We start from the raw sequence: 19409 nt of genomic DNA, 5'->3' as shown, positions 1-19409 counted from the left end.
TCCCCTCCCCTTCCCTCGTCTTCTTTTCTCTTCTCCAGGTGACACACACTCCTTTTGATTACACTTACTCCTGTTGTCTTCATGGTGATCGCTCCCAAGACAGTATCTTGAATGTGATTCTGTCCCCATGTTCACACACCTGAGCTGGTGGACAATAGCTCTGGCTAGTTTACTATGATTCCTCACTTCCATCTATGCATATACTCTTGGTGTCTGCTTACCATGTGCTTAGGAGTTTATTGCTGTGAAGAGACAACATGACCATGGCATGAGGCTGGCTTCCACTTTCAGTGGTTTAGTCCATTATCAACATGGTGACAAGCATGGTGACATGCAAGGAGACATAGTCCTGGAGCTAAGAGTTTTATATCTTGATACTTGAAATTGTGTGTCACACTGGGCATAGTCTGAGCCAAAAAGAGCCCAAAGCCCACCTCTACAGTAACACACTTCCTTCAACAAGAACACCCTACTCTAACAAGACCATACTTTTTCTAATAGTGACACTTCCTATGGCCAAACATTTAAACACATGAGTCTGTGGGGGCTATTCCTATTCAAGCTGCCACATCATGCTATAGCCAGTGTTTGTATCCTGTTCTTGTTTTAATCAAGTATATAACTGGTCATGGCATGGCTCTACTGAAACTGTTACCTCTTATTCTGAATCTTTAAACAAATTCACACCTGTTGCCCCAGCTTGCTCATCTTTACTTAATCATGGTGGTCTGTTGTCACCCAGCCATCTCAAGTTCTTCACCTGAATCTATGTGAAATATCCCTTGTACTGCTTCTAAAATATTTACAAATGACTTGATATTTCTTAGCTTATTCATCTGTATCATTGATAGATATATAATTTTTAAATGAAGAAACAGAGTATTCACTGTACTATAGTCTAAAACTCCAGCATAAACAGTCATACTGATGAACAAATAGAAGAAAATATATATACACTCAGTAAATACTGGTATATAGATGGAGAGCAAACATTGCTAGTTCTTTAATTTGGACTTAGAAATGATAATTAACTTTCCAAATGATGTGCTGTCACAGAGGGGTTTTGAGACAAAACCCAGTCATGTTTTAGCATAAACTCATGTTTGATCCCACAGGGACCTGACATTTTTGTCCTATGATCACATATGACCAAAACAAGAGATTATGATTTTAAATATTAACATGCAAAGAATATATGCATATTTTAAAATTCCCAACGTGGGGCTAACAGTATCATCGATTTTGATATCCATAAAAATCAGTGTTTCTTAGATTCTACAGAAACTTCCAACCATTTTTGTTTTTATTAGTTAATAATAAACTGTTATTCACTTTTTAGTTGTACAGTAGAAATATCTAAAGTGAATGACTTAAAAATATAAGTGTGAAAACTTATAGTCCGTCTATAGAGAAAGGACATTTACGTAAACTGGTAAGGTGATGATTCTGAGTGGATAACCAAGAAAGTGCATGGGAAAAGGTAGGGGAAGATGTTTTGGTTTAAATGGTAATACAATGGAGATTCCAAACTACACTGAAAAGCTGTATTATAAAGAAAAGATGTGCCAGACAATGACAATTTGTCAAGAAATGGGGAAATTAGAATTTGTAGAAGCCAACAAATGAATCATTTTCAAAAAATTAAAAGATGGTCATGGCAGGGAAATGTAGACGTAATATTTAGAAAATGCCACAGTGCGGGCCGGCTGTCTAATCAGTAGGGTGGCTCTGGTGAGCTCGGGCTGCCATGTTCTGCACTACAAGTGGCCAGAAGCCATGCACACCACAGCTAGAATCAGGCAGAGGCCAGGCGTGCCACAACTAGACTTATGAGATGCCAGTGTGGGGGATGACTCTGCCAATCTTCTACACTGCATCCATAAAGCTCGGCTGAATCCACAGACAATATTTGCCATTCTTGCAGTATCCAGTAGAAATGAGACTCTTAAAGCTTAATGATTATCTAAAGGATTTATATATTTAGAAATGCTCAGTCAAGAAGATGCCCACACAATCAGAGTTGTTACCCAATAGCTAACCTTTTGATAGAAGTTGCTACCCAGGACAGCTCTTGACCCTCTGTGATTCTCCATGGCTGATAGCCTCCTTCTTCTCCTCCCCTTCCTCTATTTCTCCCCTCCCCTTCCTCTCTTTCTTTCCCAGCTCCACATCCTCTTCTACTGCCTAATCACCTAGCTCTACTGCAAATACAATGTAGCAGAATAAGTATCCTGGTACAGGGAGACAGAAAGGAGATGGTATTTCATGTGTGACATGAGAACAAATTGTTTTGCTGTAAGATTCATCCATGTCATATGATGATCCACACTTGTATACTGTAAGATGGTCCACACATCCACACCATACAATGATCCACTTGTACACATCATACAATTATAAAAACCTCTACACCATACCATGGGATGTTTCATATGTACACACACATATACAAACACATATACATGTACATCTGTACACATACATATACCCAAATATATACACAAACATAAAACACATATTTTTCTGATTTGTATTTTATGTGTATTGTGGCATATATTTGAGGAAGGCTCTCGTAATGCAAAGAACACAGTTCTCGAATTAAGGGAAATAAACATTTATTCTGGAGCTAAATTTGAGTGATTATGGCCTGGAAAACACGCAGCTAGGTTACTGTGGTTGCCATGTACCCACATGTAAGCAGCCTTGTGAAGTTTTACAGTAGTAGAATAAAGAAAATTATCAATCAATTTAAAGATACCTTGGTGAAAATATCAGAGAGGTAGTTATAGCAAGATGGGGGAAATGCTCCCATAGCCTCTGATGCTATCAGATGACAGTCTTACTTTTTGGATCAGTGGACGCTAGTGGGCTGTTCTGTTAATAAATTCCAAAAGGTTTTTTTATCTATTAGTCATGAGATGTTAGCCCTCATTGCCTTTGTTTACCAAGCAGCACCATGGGTAGCTGCAGAAATGATGTGTGCTGGGATGCTGCTGCTCACCTGATACAGAGTTACAAAGGAAAACTAAGGAGTGGGGGTCAGAACTGGGCTAGTGTCCTCTCATGATGGTGAAAGAATGTTGAGGCTAATCAGCCAGTCGTTTCGGTGTGCCAGGAAAAGGTGCCATAGAGGTTGGTAGAAAAGAGGGCAGTTAACATTGGATGATCTGGGGAGAACTTGGTGGTTGTGTATATGGACAAAGTGGGGAAAGAGGAGGAGGAGAAGAGAGACATAAATCTCACAAAATAATTTTGGAGTCGAAGCTGACTCCTTATCTACCATCTTGAATGTGTTGCTTCTAAGGTCACTTCATCTGTCTTTGTACCCATCATCAGCAACAAAGAGCAAGTTAATAAGAGCATGGAAAAGCAAATGTGTATGAATTCATAAGCATACTGAGAATGCCCCACATACAACTTCAGTTGTAACAGCCCAGACAAGAAACCACATCAGCAGCAAAGGTGGCTGGTAGCATCATCCTAGCTACAATCCTATTACTCATGAAAAAAAAAAAAGAGCCAACTATTTTTAGCCATATTCTTGTCACATTTTAGAGTCACATTAAGGCTTTTAGACAGAAGGAAAGAGAAGAAAAGCAATTTTAAATATTAGATGCAATTTTCCTCATCTTTGAACTAAAAAAGAATATGTAATAAGAACTGAAATAAGTGACCATATTCTAAGGTACTCTGAGCTTATCTTCTTTTACATTCCCTGTAGAATAAGGAGATTATCAATTTGGATTGATTGTCTGACCAATGCTTGATTGTACTGGCTTTTAAATCTAAGACCACACCAGCTGTACCATTGATCTAGATGCTAATCCTGCCATCTTTAAAAGTCACATTTATTTATCTAATTTTGAGTGTGGGTGCTGTGCGTGTGCTTGGGCATGTGGAGGTTAGCAAACAGTTGCAGGAATTGGTTCTTTCCACATGGCTTCTGGGGATTGAACTCAGGTCATTGGGATCTGATACGAAGCTTACTCACCCACTAAGCCATCTCACCTGACCCCTCTTTAGGCTTATATTTTCTAGATGAGCCTCACTAAGAAAGACCACTGAATTGTTAATGAAACACTATGCGTGAGCATGAGTAATAATATCTATCAAAGCTACACACAATCAATTTATGTGGAAGGAATGGGGAGGGGTTAGCTGTACTTTGATGTCTAAAATGATGCTTCAGAAAACAACTTCTTGAGACAAAGACTTAACCTTATAGTTTGTGGCCATATCCAGTCCTGAGTACTGAACTCTGTGTGTCATACTTCTGCCCAGTAAAGATAATTCACAGTTATCCACAGCATAAAGTACAGTGATTACCACAATGTTTTTACCAAGAATCAGTTATTTATCTTTACATTTTGGTAACCTGTGCCCTGTGGTTTCTTCAAGTATTTGGTATATTTTGAACATTGTGTTTTGCTTTATCTAAAACAATTCTGAAACCTCTAAAAACTGTATTTTCATATGAACAGGTAGCTGTTTCTACCATTCTCTCTAGAAATATTATATGACACAGGGACAAACTTGCTCAGAAAAAGCTACATGACGTTCACAGGGACATGTCAAATAAACTTGACCTCAGCCTTGACTCAAGAACCCATAGAAGAATGAAGTAATTTATTGGGATTCCTCATGACAAAGTTGAAAAACAGGGGCATCTGCAGACTACTGAGCTAGCCACTTAGTAGTAGGTCTGCCTACCACGACCTGTTCTATATGACTCTCAGTCAAAAACAAAGATGAAGAAAGTATGTGTTTCGGAGTGCTACCTAGTGTTCCAGGGAAGAAATGACTGGAGGGTCAGAAGACATAGGCTGAGCCAGTTCCATTCAGTGATTCTGAGGGTCTCAGCCAAAGCTTGGCAAGGATGTCTTGCTTTGCTGCATTTAGGGCACTGGGAACAGGGGAGTACTGGTTTGCTACAAGATTGAATTGATCTGGCTAGAGTTTGGAGAGAATTCTTCAGTGCAGAATAGAAATAAATCAAAGTATCTTATAACTTCAGATTCCTTCAAGACTCCATCTGGAGTTAAGAACATTTTTTCTTTTGACTCGTCTTGACTGGCATTATGACCCTGTACTTGGGAATCTGTTGGAATCTCTGTCCCTACTGTTCCTGTGAATTCTCACATGCAACTGTTTGGACTTTGGATTTTGCTTGTTCTGTGACTGCCTGTCCTGGAGTGTTCTGGCTTAACTCTCTCTTCCTAGGCAATCCAAAGGGCAATTAATGAAAAATAAAAACATTTTGTTTCTCTATTTGCCTGTTTTGTGTCAATGACCTTGATAAAGATGAAACTAGATTATTAGATTCCAGCTCTAGGGTGGTTGATTGGTGTTGCTTTTATATTGCATAAACTGATTTAGAAACCTTGATGTTCATGTTTACACTGTGAACAGTGTCTGAGCATAGTATGAATTATGGAAACCACAAGCTCCAGCAACTATAACACTAAAATATGAACAATTTCTATTGGTGGCATTTATAAAAAGTAGCCAAGAACTCACAATAGGGTTAAGCAGGAATCTCTTTTCCCTCTTAATTAAGCATGGTTTTATTATTTCAAACACTAAATTTTAGCTCAGTTTTAAATTTAATATAGTACTTCATATTTCTATTAAATTATACTTGAAATGTTTTTCAAGAGTCAAATGTATTAACTTTATCATAAATACTCTTGTAAATTCAGAAGTCTGGGCTGAACACATTTGCCTCTGCCTCTGCTAGGAAGGTGGAAATTGGGTTATCTGGAAAATATGTAGTGCACAATCTGATCCACATACATGTAACCACTGTGTATGACAGAGGTGCAGCTGAGATGCTGCCAGGAAATGATGCTTTCAAAAGCTATCCTGGATCAATTGGAAATCCATTTACAAAATATGAATCTTGAATCCCTTTTCACACTGTATGAAATCAATTGCAGGTAAGCTGTTAATAAAATGCAGAAGTTAAAAGGACCAAGAGACATCAGCGTGGGGTATCTTAATGACCTATAAGTGAACATAATCTCCAAAATGGAACACAATGCATAGGAGTACACACAGTCCCTCTGAGGCAGAAGAGAAGGGTGATTTCCACTGGGCAGAAGACCTGACTGGGTACCTCATAGGAAAGGGTGTGCAAAAGTAGTTACAGTGCTCACTCAGAATCACATACCATGGGGAAAATAAAAATTTTACTGCCATAAAATATCTTTTAAAATATCACTAGAAGGAAGTAAAATAGAAATTATAGTTAATTCAGAAAAGATATGGAGTAAGATAAAATATCATATACTACATGTTAATACTACAGTCATATACTACATATTAATAAGTATAATTCCTTCTATTAAATTTTTTAGCAGTCTCTATTAAAGTAGAGGAATACTTGGTGAGACAGAAAGATGGACTTAAAGTCAATAGTTATCCTAACCATTTGCAAAAAAATATATGTATGTGTATATTTGATTACCTATATATGTGTGCTATGCATGGATGTTTACATAGGTATTTCTCAAAGAACTAAGAGTGATATACCACTTTCAAATGAACCCATATTCTATCACAATGAAATTAAAAGATGTACATCTGCATAGTAAGTAAATGAAGCATTCTACAGCAACAAAAGTACTTTGTTTCCTAGTGAAGGCCTTTATACCCAAAAGCATTGTCTTCTTTATATCATGCATCTAAATGATTCATGCATAAATATAGTATGATAATAAATATGCTGGTTATTTGGGGGAAGGTAGTAATCAGACTGGATCATAACAAATTCTTCAGATTCTAGTTGTATCCCTGACCATAGTTGATTTTAGGAACAGCTAACCTTGGAAAATTCATCCAACTTCCTTTTTAATGTTAGTGCATTTTACAGTATATATGCTATTCTTAAATGATACTTTTTAAAATTTAATATCTTTTATGTGGCAATCTATAATTAAAGTGCTAAATACTACTTTCATGATTCTAAAACTCACTTGAATTCGATAAAACCTCATAGAAATCACTAGAAGAATTTTCTTCCCACAGTTATGGAAAGAAACAAAGGTGCCAACTGTGGAACCTAGCCTCACCAACATAAGTGATATTCACAGGTGATCTGTGTTTGGATCTGTGTTCCAAACACATCACTGACATGTTGATGGCTTTACAGTAACCTCATGAGGCAAAAAACAGTGAACATGTGAAATAGTGGAAACAGCCTTATCATAAAATAATGATTTAGTACATGCTGGTTATTACTAGTTTTTTATTGGCATGGTAGCAAGACTGTATATTATGTTTCAGATCTATAAAATAGAAATGGAAAATAACCATGAGCAAGTTAGGCAACTCTGATTAACCAATCCTAGATCCTGTGTCTTCATTTAAAAGCCTTTAAGTACAGCAACAGTGACTGGAACATGTAACCTGATACTAAAAACAAGGATTTTGACTGTTCTTTCCATACTATCTGTCACTCTACTCTATGATTATTAAGAAATTCTTGGCAGTCCAGGTGTGATAACAAGCACAGTCAATATCCCACTGGGATATAGCAAAAGTTTTTAACCCAATCCTACTTCATGTTTACAGGGAGTCAGGTATGGTCTCTGCCCAGTGGATACTGGGAGTTTAACACAGGCCCTTGAGAAGGGAATCCAATTCTCTTAACTTCTATGGCACCTCTCTACCTCCAATTAATGTATTTTAAATAAAAAATCAAATGTCTAATTTTGCTTTAAACATAACTGAAAAAGTGGGTAAGTTCTAGAGAGCCCAAATCAGTACTTTTGTGCATGATACACAAGTCTTTTGATATGGTAGACTTACATAATACAGTGACAGCCATGTACAAGGTCAGCCTAATACAAATGAATAGATATGGAAAATAAGAGAAGAATTTTAATGGTAATATACTCGATATTTTTAATGTCTACTTTAACCCAACATAAAGTTCACTGATAATACTTGACTGTGTTTATAAAGGTGTAATGGTTTAAGATCATGAGAATATAAAAAGCCTGTGGTAAAAACAAAGGAATGCTTATTTTAGGTAATTTGCTTTCCTTTGAGCCCCAAAGACTCTATGTAGGGTGAAAATCCAGGAACCCTCCAAAGCAGTATTTAAATACATTGGAACACTGAAAGGAATCATTTCAGTTGGAAGGTTGTACAGTAATTGGATTCTGAGAACATGTGACACCTGTAGGCTTGTGTCATACACGGGGGGTACTTTGGTATGGTCAGTTTAACTCTAACTTTGACTCTAAAGGAAGAGTTATCACATTCAAAAGTGGTTTTCTTTACTATATTAAGATATTTAAAATTTCATTCTAAATATAAAGGAGGCACCTTGGTTCCTACAGTCAAAATCATATAGGAAAGAAAGAATCTTATACGCACTCCCTTTCTTTCATTGTACTTTGTTGTGAAATCCAACAGATTAGAGATTAGATTACATTTTGTTCTTTTTGAAGAGAAAGGGGACCTACATCAGTGATGCAGTTGAAAGAATGAAGGTCCCTAGACCAAGGAACTGAGAACTAAGCTTGGTAACTGTGATCATGTGAAAGCTATATCTCCCATAGTCTCAGGTATTTGAATTCTTGGTCCCTAGTTGGTGGTACTATTCATGATGTTATAGAAGATATGGCTCTTTTCAAGGAAGTATATCCCTGGAGGTGAGCTTTGAGAGATTAAAGACTCAGACAGATTTGAAATCACTATCTTTGCTTTGTGCTTATAATTCAAGACAAGAGTTCTCAGCTTCTGCTGGCTCAACATGCCTGCTATCTGTTGCCTCTGCTCATCCATCATGGACTTTAACCTTCTGGAATCATAAGCCCAAATAAGGTTTCTTCTATATACTGCCTTAGTCATAGTGCATTGTCACAGCAACAAAAGGAGGCCATAACAGGGTATATTTACAGAGAGGATCTTTTGGTTGGTAAGGACAGCATGTTCTGTGTTGCTACTGACTGTAAAACTAGAGTCAAGGAAAGGGAGTCAGCCATGCTCTCTGACTTGAAAGAACTATTGATAGCCATGAGAAAGCCAGGCATGATGACACTGACCTTCTGTCTCAGCAAAAGTATCATCAGTTCAAGATCAGCCTGGATTATATACCCAGGCCTTGTCTCAAAATCAAACTAAAACAAAAACTCCAGAAGGCTTATCCTTACTAAAGATTACTTAGATGGTGAATTGATCTCTTTCTGTTGTTGTGATAAAATACCCTAAACAAAAACCATTCATGAAAAATAAGAGTTTACTTTAGCTTACAATTTTAGTGGGATTACAATCCACCATGGCAAACTAGGGCATGGTGGCAGAAGCATTAGGCCTGCCTAGTAGTCAGGAAACAGAGAAACCATATCTTCTCTACACAAAAGCAACAGAAAACAAGAAAGGAAATTGGATAAGGCTATAAACCCTCAAAACCCAATGCCCAGTTACATACTTCTCCCAGCAAGGCTCAAACCCTAAAGATTCTGAAATCTCCCTGAACAGTGTCATCATCTTAGAACCACATGTTCTAACACACATAAGCCCATTGGGGACATTTCTCATTCAAAGCACAGCATACGGAATTCCTAGATAAGGCAAATGGTTAGGATACAGGACTTTTATGTACCTTCCCTTGAAACGGAGAAATATATCAAAGGTGAAGGTTAGCATCATGTCTATGAGTATCCAGTACTGCAGTGGCTCCACCTACAGGAAATAGAAACAAGTATTAGGATGGATTCACCTCACTTCATCTAGTCTTCTCTCCCCTAATCTTTTGTTGTTCTTACATGCTGCTGTCTCCTACTGGCTCTATTGCTCTTTCTTTTCCATAAATCATTCACTTCAGAGTAAGAAAGAGAGACATGCTGAGCAGGGGTCAGGTCGTAGGGAATTTTATACCTAACACCAATGGTTTATTGTAATCCTTGTTAGGATTAGTTATCCTCTGAGCCTCTTGATCAATCTGTTCTCTGTTTATTGTCTCCACTCCTTTTGGCCCAAATGTTTTGGAAAAAAATGCTATGCTAAAAGAAGTGTCTTGTGAGCAGAGGAAACCCTCAGAGTATCTTTAGAACATCAACCAGAGCTGGTTTACTTAAATATCTCTCTACCCATGCTATACCACATCAATTAATTTTTAAAGAAATGGTTAAATGAAGTTAGTAATTATTTATATGCAGTGCACATGCTCTTGTGCACATCATTATATTTTAATTTACTTTTTAACAAGTAAGCCAATATGACTTTTAAATTATTTCCCACCTGTCATAAAGGCTAATAAAGTAATCTACTAATTTATACTGTATGAAATGTACCCCCTCCCTTTCCTTTTATTTAGGACTAGGGACATTCTAATGGCGTAGCTCTACAGGAAATAAAGCTCAGAGGGAAATGTGTTCAATTTCTTTGCTTTTCAGCTCAGATACATAGTCAGTGGGATGGGAGAAATACTTGGGGAGTCTCAAAATAAGAAAACAACACATCCGGTGTTTCTTATTGTTTGTCTTTAATTGTGCTATATAAAGCATGAAGACAATGAAGCAAATTATCTCAGAGTGTAATTAATTACCTGTGATCTGCATCATCAGAGAATTCAATTATGTTTTTATCTTGGTGCAGTGGATTAGGATCAGCCCTTCCTTTATAAAGGCTGTAAACCACAGTGTTTCCATAATTCTCTGTCTCTCGAGTAATAGCATTAAATATCATTAAAAAGAATCCTTGTACCATAGACCACGATGGATGATGTGCTAGATGTCAACATATGGGCATATAAAGGTTTTGAGGAGGAAAATTCTTTTCAGTGAATTTGCTAAGGATTTGGGATTGTTTTTCTTAGCTCCAATGATGTGCGTTTGCTACTTTTGCACTGCTATGAATGGAACTCCAGAAAGACTACTTGAAACGTTTATTTTTAGCTCATGGGTTTGGAAGTTTTAGTTCATCATAGTCATGAAGCCGTGACAGAATGACAGAGCTTATCTGTTCACATCATGGCGGAAAGATTCAGAGTGAGACTAGTCTGCAACCATACCATCCTCAGAGTGCCAATCACTGATGGCAGAAACTAAGCAAGATCAGACGTATTTAGTGCTTTGATGGAGGAGAATAAGACATGCAAGGTCCAGCAGAAAATATACTCCTAATGACCTATTTCTTCTAGCTCTGCTCTGCCTCTTACATTTCCAAAACATCTCCCAAATAGTACCACTGTCTGAACTGAGCATTCAAATCATGAAATGTCATAAGTATACTATAAGTGGGGTGTGTGTGTGTGTGTGTGTGTGTGTGTGTGTGTGTGTGTTGTCTTGGATAAGTGTACACATTATAAGTAGAACCAAGAAAAGTTGCATACAAACATTAATGATCATACTTCTGTGTGCTGTTCATATGGAAATATAAACTGTTTTGGTGCATGTGTTTGTATGTGTCAAGGCATATGTGTAGAGGTTCTAGAACAACTTGGTGAATTCAGTTCTCTCCTTCTACCACATTGTTTCTAGGAATCTACCTCAGGTCATAAGCCTTGACAACAAGTAGCCTTACCTTATACTTTTAATTGTTACATGGTAATTGTACATATCTATGGCACTCAGTATACGTTTGTGCTGTGTAATGGCTGAATACATGTTGTATAGTGGCTGCACAGGGATAGTTGGCATATCTTCTACTTTCAATATTCATATTGTCATTATTTGAAGAACATGCAGTTGTATTAGCTAATCTGAAATATTTAATTAATTTCATCAACTACAGTTACTCTCTTGTGGCTCCACAGTAATAGAGATTTCCTTAGCAAACATCATAGCACCTTGGGTTTCTCATAGCACCTAGAGGCTACCTGTTGACCATGCTATATAGTTCTCTCTGTGATATATTTGCTATTTTCTTACTATCTTTTAATCCCCTGTAACAAGACAAAGAAAATTCTCTTATGTATTCTCAAGTTAATAATGACCATAACCATGAGTAATTTTATGAATTTGGGGAGGTTGTTTATATTTAATATTTTATTAAATATTTCATTTAGTTTTAAATATTTTCTTTATTCCTGAGAATTCATACATAAATAAAATGAAATATTATCATATCATATATCATATCACATCATCATATTACCTCTATCTACCTGTTCAATTCCCCTAACAAAATATCTTCTTGTTCATTTTGATGTCATTTTGTAGCTCAGACTTTCCATTGTTTTGTAATTACTTTAGTTCCTAGTTACATTAACTGATTTTGCCCATGTATCCTGATTTGATTTGTAAGGAGTTGAAACAATGTATTGGCCCAAAATAAGGCTCATGGACTAATGTCTGTCTGTTAGAGTCAGCTACCCACATGTGCCATTCTTTTATGTGTGTACCCATCCTGAAATTCTCTGAGACCTGCATGTACTTTGTTTTAAAGAAAATATACATCTTAATTTACTTAACCCAGAAAGCAAGATGTCAGCCTGAGAAATACTCACTTATATACAGACAACTTTCAACTTACTAAAGCGTACTTGGTTGTGGTTTTGTCCTTTGACTAGCACTCATAGGGTATTGTCTGTGGTAAAGGGCTCAATAAACACATAACCAAACAATTATGTAGGGAGAATTTGAAAATTACTATATAACATGCAAGAATAGAAGGGGAAAGATTAGCAATAGATGCAAACAAAAGCAACTGCTGTACTTGGTAAGAGTGTGACTTAATGTAAATTTACTAAAGGCAAATTTCATATGCACACAATGATTTGTTAAACTTTATGCATAAAATTACAAGTGTTACACACATGGTGGCTGTTGGCCAAGATGATCTGGATGAGTTTGTTTCTACCTCTACCCCTCTACCATGGGGTGAAACAATCTCCCAACAAGCTCTAGAATATTGCACACTGGGCACCTGGTAAGCTCACTACCACTCTAATGGCTGGAATTGTTCAGCATCTGAACACAGTACCCAGCGTCCTTTGCACTTCTTCAGTATTTTCTCATTATATTGAAACCATATCATTCATATTGAAACCATGAAGGTACTAATCTGAAATAGCTTGAAATTAATTTTTCTTTGATTTCTGTATAATTTTATACACATTTCTTCCCTGACTGCTTACCTTCCCCACCCCCCCTCTCTCTCTTTCTTTCCTTTTTCTTCTTTTCTCTCTCTCTTTTGAAAAGTGTTATTATTGTTCACTCTTCCTTTTCTTTCTCCTCTTTTCCTCATTTTTTTCTCAATTCTCTTTTTCCTCCAAGCAGATATTATTCTAAATTTCCGAACAACTTATGTCAGCAAGTCTGGCCAAGTTATCTTTGAAGCAAGATCCATTTGCATCCACTACGTCACTACCTGGTTCATCATTGATCTGATTGCTGCCCTGCCCTTTGACCTCCTGTACGCTTTCAATGTCACAGTGGTGAGTAGACATCTTCCACATGGCCTTTAAGTGAAGTGTTTGATTTTCATATATTTGCTGTTAAATATTCCCTGGGGTTTGTGACCTCTATAATAAGAATATAGAGAAGATTAGTGACGTACAGGCCAGATTCTTGATTTGAGGACATGAATTCCTTCTGATCTCTTCCTTCAATCCTCAGAAGCAGAGATACCATATACAGAATCTGTATATAAACAGAATCTGCCATAAATTTTGACTCACTAAACAAATCTTTTGATAGCAAACCACTTCTAGGGATAGAATCATCAGTTTAGATTTCTAAAAAGAAAATTGTCTGGAGAATTTGGTGGAGAAATGCAAAAGGTATTTTCTATTTTTGTCATCTTTAACTCTGTCACTCTTTATAATTTTATTATTCATTGACAAAGCTAACTGAAGACTGATCAGACAGACAGGAATGCTGGAATTAGAGTAAGGGAATTCAGCTACTTTAATGATGTAACCCCAGTATAAAATGAGATTCCAGAGTTGATTGACACTTGTAATTTCTGTCCTTTCTTCTTCTAAGTCTCTTATCATCATGTCTCCTCACAAGAAAAGAAGTGTCCCATTTGCACTAGCAACTATTTTTACATTCAGTGATGGAAGTTTTTAAAAACTGTCAAGCGCTTCCCGTAGCCAGAGAGATATTTAGGAAGACCAATTTTGATTTGGTACATGTGTTTTGTTGTTGTTGTTTTGTTGTGTTTTGTTTTTATTATGATAACTAACATTAGCTCTTCTATACATCACATCCTTTTTGAAAACTTTAATGACTGGTTTCCAAGAGTATCCAAGGGATCAGATTTTGAAATTCAGACATTATTGGCTTCCAGGTAAACATACATATTCTGTCCCAACTTCTTAATGTAGGCTTACATACCTGTTAATTGCCTATGCTGTATGAATTTGTTTTCCTGTCTTTTTTTTCTGAGTTGGGAGACTGAGGGTGATATCAGGGCAAACACTACAAAAAAAAAAAAGCTAGCACATAATATCAGTTGACATGACATTAGGTAGTTACCTGAGCTTTCTAAAGAAATTTTAAGAATGAATTTGTCTAGATAAGTACCATAATGAAAATGAAGTGACTTCAAGCAAGGATTTTATACAGCTTCAAAATAATCTAAAAGGAGTTTATGTTACAAAAGGTTTATTTAAGTACTCTAAATTTTCTGGCCAAATTAACAAATAAATTCTGTTTAACACAACCTGATTATAAATTAGTTTGCTGCTTTGCTACTGAATATTAATAGAATTTTTATAGTCTATTTTCCTCTGGGTACTGTAATAGGATAATTTTAAATATGTACATGTAATATAGAATAATAAATATATACAAGAAATATTCAGTGAATGTTTCTCTACTATCATTGTTGCCTAAATCAACAGATGAGATCCTCTTACTTGGTGACCACTTCACCAATCCCCTTCCATTTCTTCTCAGTGTCTTGGAAATCTTAAATAAATGGTTTGTGAATAATGCAAGTCAGAAAAGAAAACAAGAAGGTGAAGGAACTTTGTACTAGAGATACTGGTCCTACTTTTGATGGGCCTGACCTGATCACTTAAAAACCAGTACGGATTTGCTGTCCTTAAATAAGGTAATAAGTATAAAATGTTCTATTTGAACAGAAGAGCTTGTTCAAGATATTCTGTTCTTTTCCCAACAAGACATGTGATGAGAACAACTTATAAGAAGAAATGTCCTTAGACATGGAAACTAAAAATAAGCCTGTTCCTACCAGATTTAAAATGTGCCCAGTGAATACATCTCCATAGAAGAAGCTCAAAATGAAGTACAGCACTCTGTAGGCTTAGGCCCTGACTGCTACTAACTGCCCTTGGCAAATGTTTTCAATACATCTATAGATCTGCCTATAGAAATCTACTATGCACCCTACCCTGAAAGATTCTGACAGAGACAAAATTAGGAAGGACAGATGAAGTGGTAAGGCAAGTTTATAGATTATTTACCGTCTGAGCAAAAAAACAAAACAAAATAAAACAAAAAAAAACAAAAACAAAAAAAAATTTCACAAAATGGCCACACACACACACAAAACCTTACAGTTCTTGAGGGACTTAAAAAGAAAACATGTTTATCTAATGTTTTACCTGATTTCTGACATCGGGAAAGATCTTTTCTCTCATAATTCTGCTTTCCTGACTGATAACCAGGACACAGTCTAGCCCAATTAGTAAAAAAGAAAACTGCTACTAGACACTTGAAATAGATATACTTGTCCACAAGTTGCTCATAATTCTTATTCATGACAAATTCATGATACCCATCTCAAAAAGCACTAAAATTCATCAACAGCCTGCATCCTTGTTCACAGCAGGAAGCTGTCAACTCTTATGTGAGCAATTACATTTTTTGTTTGGAATGTCCCAGCATAACACCAGACTATGTCATCCTGAACTGAAGTTCACATGGCTTGCTTATGGAAATAGCCACAGAAGCAAAGCCCTATGTTCTTCCCTGTACCACTTCCCCTGAGACCAGAGAAGATGAGGAGACATCTCCCTCACCACCAGATTCAGATTCAGATGGGAGTTCTATACCAGGCTTCGTTTCACTTAAAAATTGTCATGTCTATCAAATTCAGCTACCTATTAAACAAAATCCATTCACAATAATTCTCCAGATGACAAAGTCAAGGTTATAAAATCCTAGCAGGTGATCTTGTGATCCACACCAACTTGGTACATGGTAGATGAAATATTGATGCTGAAGGGAGAGAAGGAGCTAAACTTGACCGTAAAGAATATAGAGAAGAAATAAAAGAGCAGGTTCCCAGGTGCCTTTAAGACTCTCTTTTATTAGGGCTGTGAGATGACTCAGCAGATAAAGGCATTTGCTGCTCAGCCTGGTGACATGAGTCACATCTCCAGTTTCCACATAGTAGGAGAGAACCCACCCACTCCTAAGGGTTACTCTTATGTCCACACAGGACTTGTGGACAGGCAGGCAACAAGGAAGGAACAGAAAGAAGAGGAGGGGAGGAGAGGAGAGCATGGGGAGGGAAAGGAAGGTTAGAGTACAAAAAGGGAAGGAAATAATATGAAGGGAGGAGAAAAGGAGGTCTAAGGTAAAAATGTGTTTTAAGTGCAGAATAATTCACAAGACTAGAATTGAGCACAATTTTTGAATATCTGTTTATATGCAGAGGTTTGAGTATCTTATATCTTAATAATCTGCCTACACATTCTTTTTTTGATCATTCATTCTTGTATCCATTATTTGCTCATCTTTCAAATACTAGATAGTGTTCTACATATATTAGAGATAAGGGAAGATGGATAACCAAGGAGAGAATTGAAATCAACTGACCTGCTGATTTGTAGGCAATTCACCCCGTGAGGACATTGACATCTTCTATGGTAACATTCTGCACAAGAGAGACACATTAAACCCACAGGCTGTAATCATCTTCTTTACTTAGAGTTCCCTCCAAGAAATTAAATGGTCAAAGAGTATACCAAACTCCCTTTCTGTTTTAGTTATACTCTTGTGTTTTCTACGTGATGTACTCTAAATTCTGTGAAGGTGGTCAGAGAGCATTTGTTAGGTGCACCCCTCTTTAACACTAATTCTGACCATGCCTTTGTTCACCAATGGTGTTTCAATTAATGCCTAAATTCAGGAAAACAGTTCTTTAGTTTGAAGTCTGTAATTTAACTGTTGGAAAAGACAGGGCATAGGAGATGCAGCAAAAGTTTCAAGTCCACTTCATTTTGGCTTTATAACACTCTAGAGAGAAGCTCAGGCTTGGAATGTCTACCTTGAATGTTTTCTCTGTTCATTGATAATGGCAGAAGCCAGGTAGGTTACCAATAGACACAGCAGGTAGCACTGGTACTTATTCAAGTTTATGGATCAGCTGACTTAAGGAAATCAATCTTTCCAGGTCCATGTGGGTTTCATGAAAACCTAGCCTCAGAAAATGAACACCACAAAAGTCTTGAGTTAAAATTAGCTTTATTATGGCTTTCTATGTTCCATTCAATATTTACGGATTACTGTTTAAACCCAAATATATTATCTGTAGAGAGAAAGCAAAACTGACCCAAAACATGCCCAAGGTAACAAAGAAATCTCACACTCGGTGTGTCTTAGCAGTGCAGCAGTGTATAAAATATTGTGTATAGTCAGGCAGAAAACAAAGTCAATTATAGTTAATAAGGTTAAGTTTTTGCAGGAAAAATAACCTCTGTAACTTTTAGCCAACATTACTTCATCCTTTCACCTCTTGATACAGTGTCCAAGGAGCCAAAACACATCAGCATGTCCACAGAAGTTAAGCCACCATTATTCTTCCTTCCAGAAACCTTCCACCTTGGGTATGGGTAACAGGTAATGCTGTGCTGTGGATATGACTTCCGAGCTATGTTGCTCTGTCCCACCACAGGTGTCACTCGTACATCTCCTGAAGACTGTTCGGCTGCTACGTCTTTTGCGCCTCCTGCAGAAGCTGGACCGTTATTCTCAGCACAGCACAATCGTCCTTACCCTGCTCATGTCCATGTTTGCTCTCCTTGCACACTGGATGGCATGTATCTGGTATGTCATTGGAAAAATGGAGAGGGAGGACAACAGCCTTCTCAAGTGGGAAGTCGGTAAGGGCTTCTGTCACGTTTTCCACTGTTTGTTAAAAGAGAATATTATGTCGACTTTGGGGGAAGTAAAAGTTGTGTTTGTGTATATATACTATTTTATTTGTTTATGTGCTAAATTTTTGTTATACTATATTACATAGGCTATTTTCTTCTGTGTATATAATGTATATTTAGTGCATTTTTAATTCTTTGCCGATCTCCTATTCCATACCCCTCCCCACTCCTTTCAATCTTCTTTGTCTTCTACACAATCTTATAAATACCTTGCTTCTTACTGACATTTCCTTTTTTTTTCAATTTAAAATATAAGCAATAAAAGTCTTCTTCGAGAGCCTTGCATTGTTAGCAAAATTTGTCAGGTTCAACTTCTAGGCCAAAGAAACTTAAAAAAGATCTAAGTTGTTCAAAATGTCTGGCAAGGATGTGCCAATTGTTGGTTAAGAGAATTGTTGGTCATTCAGTAGTTCCACAATCCATGAAAGTTTGGGATTTCTCTTTCAAGAGTTACATAATTTTGCATAAATGAATGTGAAATACCAAGCACAGGAACACATTTTTAAACCCATGTTAACCACAAGAAATTTATAGAAAATAAGAAGTATATACCTTCTAGTCTAAACTAGCCACCATTTTTACACAGCCCCACTTTATAGAGCTACCCCAGTGGCCTTTATTGGGGGCTGTTGTTTTTATTTTTGTTTTGATATCTAATTAAAAGAATCTATTTTTTTTAAGTTGGCTGAAATTCTTTCACTTATTGTGTCTACCAAAAGTCAATCCTGCAGCTTTGAAAGAAGCTCAGGCCTTTGCAGAGGGCTTAATCATAGGCGACTCCCAGAGAGAGAAGTGCCAAGTGTGTCCCATTGCTAAGGAAGCTGTGCTCAGAGCATCCTGTGATGGCTGTCCCGAACAACCCTCCCTCACCGCAGAGTGTGTACAACACCTTCACAAGGACATCCCTGAAAGGCAAGCTGGAAATTTTGAGGAAGCAAGTTGAAGAATGTTAATTCCCTTACCAAGTTCTTTTAAAAAAGAAACAAGACAAACCAAAAAATCAAGTGACCATGTTTCCACTGGGCTCCACAAAGCAACTGATCTATTACACCTATGATTTTCGTCTTAAAAGACTTTGCTTTTCTTTCTTTTCAAAGCACATTTTAGATATCTGGCTATGGTTTTTTGGATTCTCGGAAATGAAGGAAGGACATAAATAACACTGTAGAGTGGAAAACAAAGGTGTTCTAGATTTAAAAAAAAAGTAAAAAAGTGAGATTCATCTGTGGAAAGCTGGAGAAGGAAAGAGATAGGTGGGAGAATCAAATCTGACGCCACTGATGCCATTTGCCTCCCCCGGGTACTTTGGTGTTGTCCCAAT

At 36.9% G+C, this 19409-nt stretch overlaps 1 protein-coding gene across 1 annotated transcript in view; it reads left to right on the top strand.

Moving 5' to 3' along the window:
- Kcnh8 (potassium voltage-gated channel subfamily H member 8) overlaps positions 1 to 19409 on the top strand; it is a 365508-nt gene that overhangs the window by 232730 nt on the left and 113369 nt on the right. Inside the window, exons 6-7 of the mRNA XM_028766666.1 lie at positions 13233 to 13390; positions 17827 to 18034. Coding sequence (XP_028622499.1) covers positions 13233 to 13390; positions 17827 to 18034 — 366 coding nt within the window. The remainder of the gene's footprint in view (positions 1 to 13232; positions 13391 to 17826; positions 18035 to 19409) is intronic.

This window comes from Grammomys surdaster, unplaced genomic scaffold (genome assembly GCF_004785775.1).
Source record: "Grammomys surdaster isolate TR1022 unplaced genomic scaffold, NIH_TR_1.0 169, whole genome shotgun sequence".
Lineage (NCBI taxonomy): Eukaryota > Metazoa > Chordata > Mammalia > Rodentia > Muridae > Grammomys > Grammomys surdaster.
Note: the sequence above shows the minus strand (reverse complement) of the source record. Positions and strands in the feature narration are given on the sequence as shown.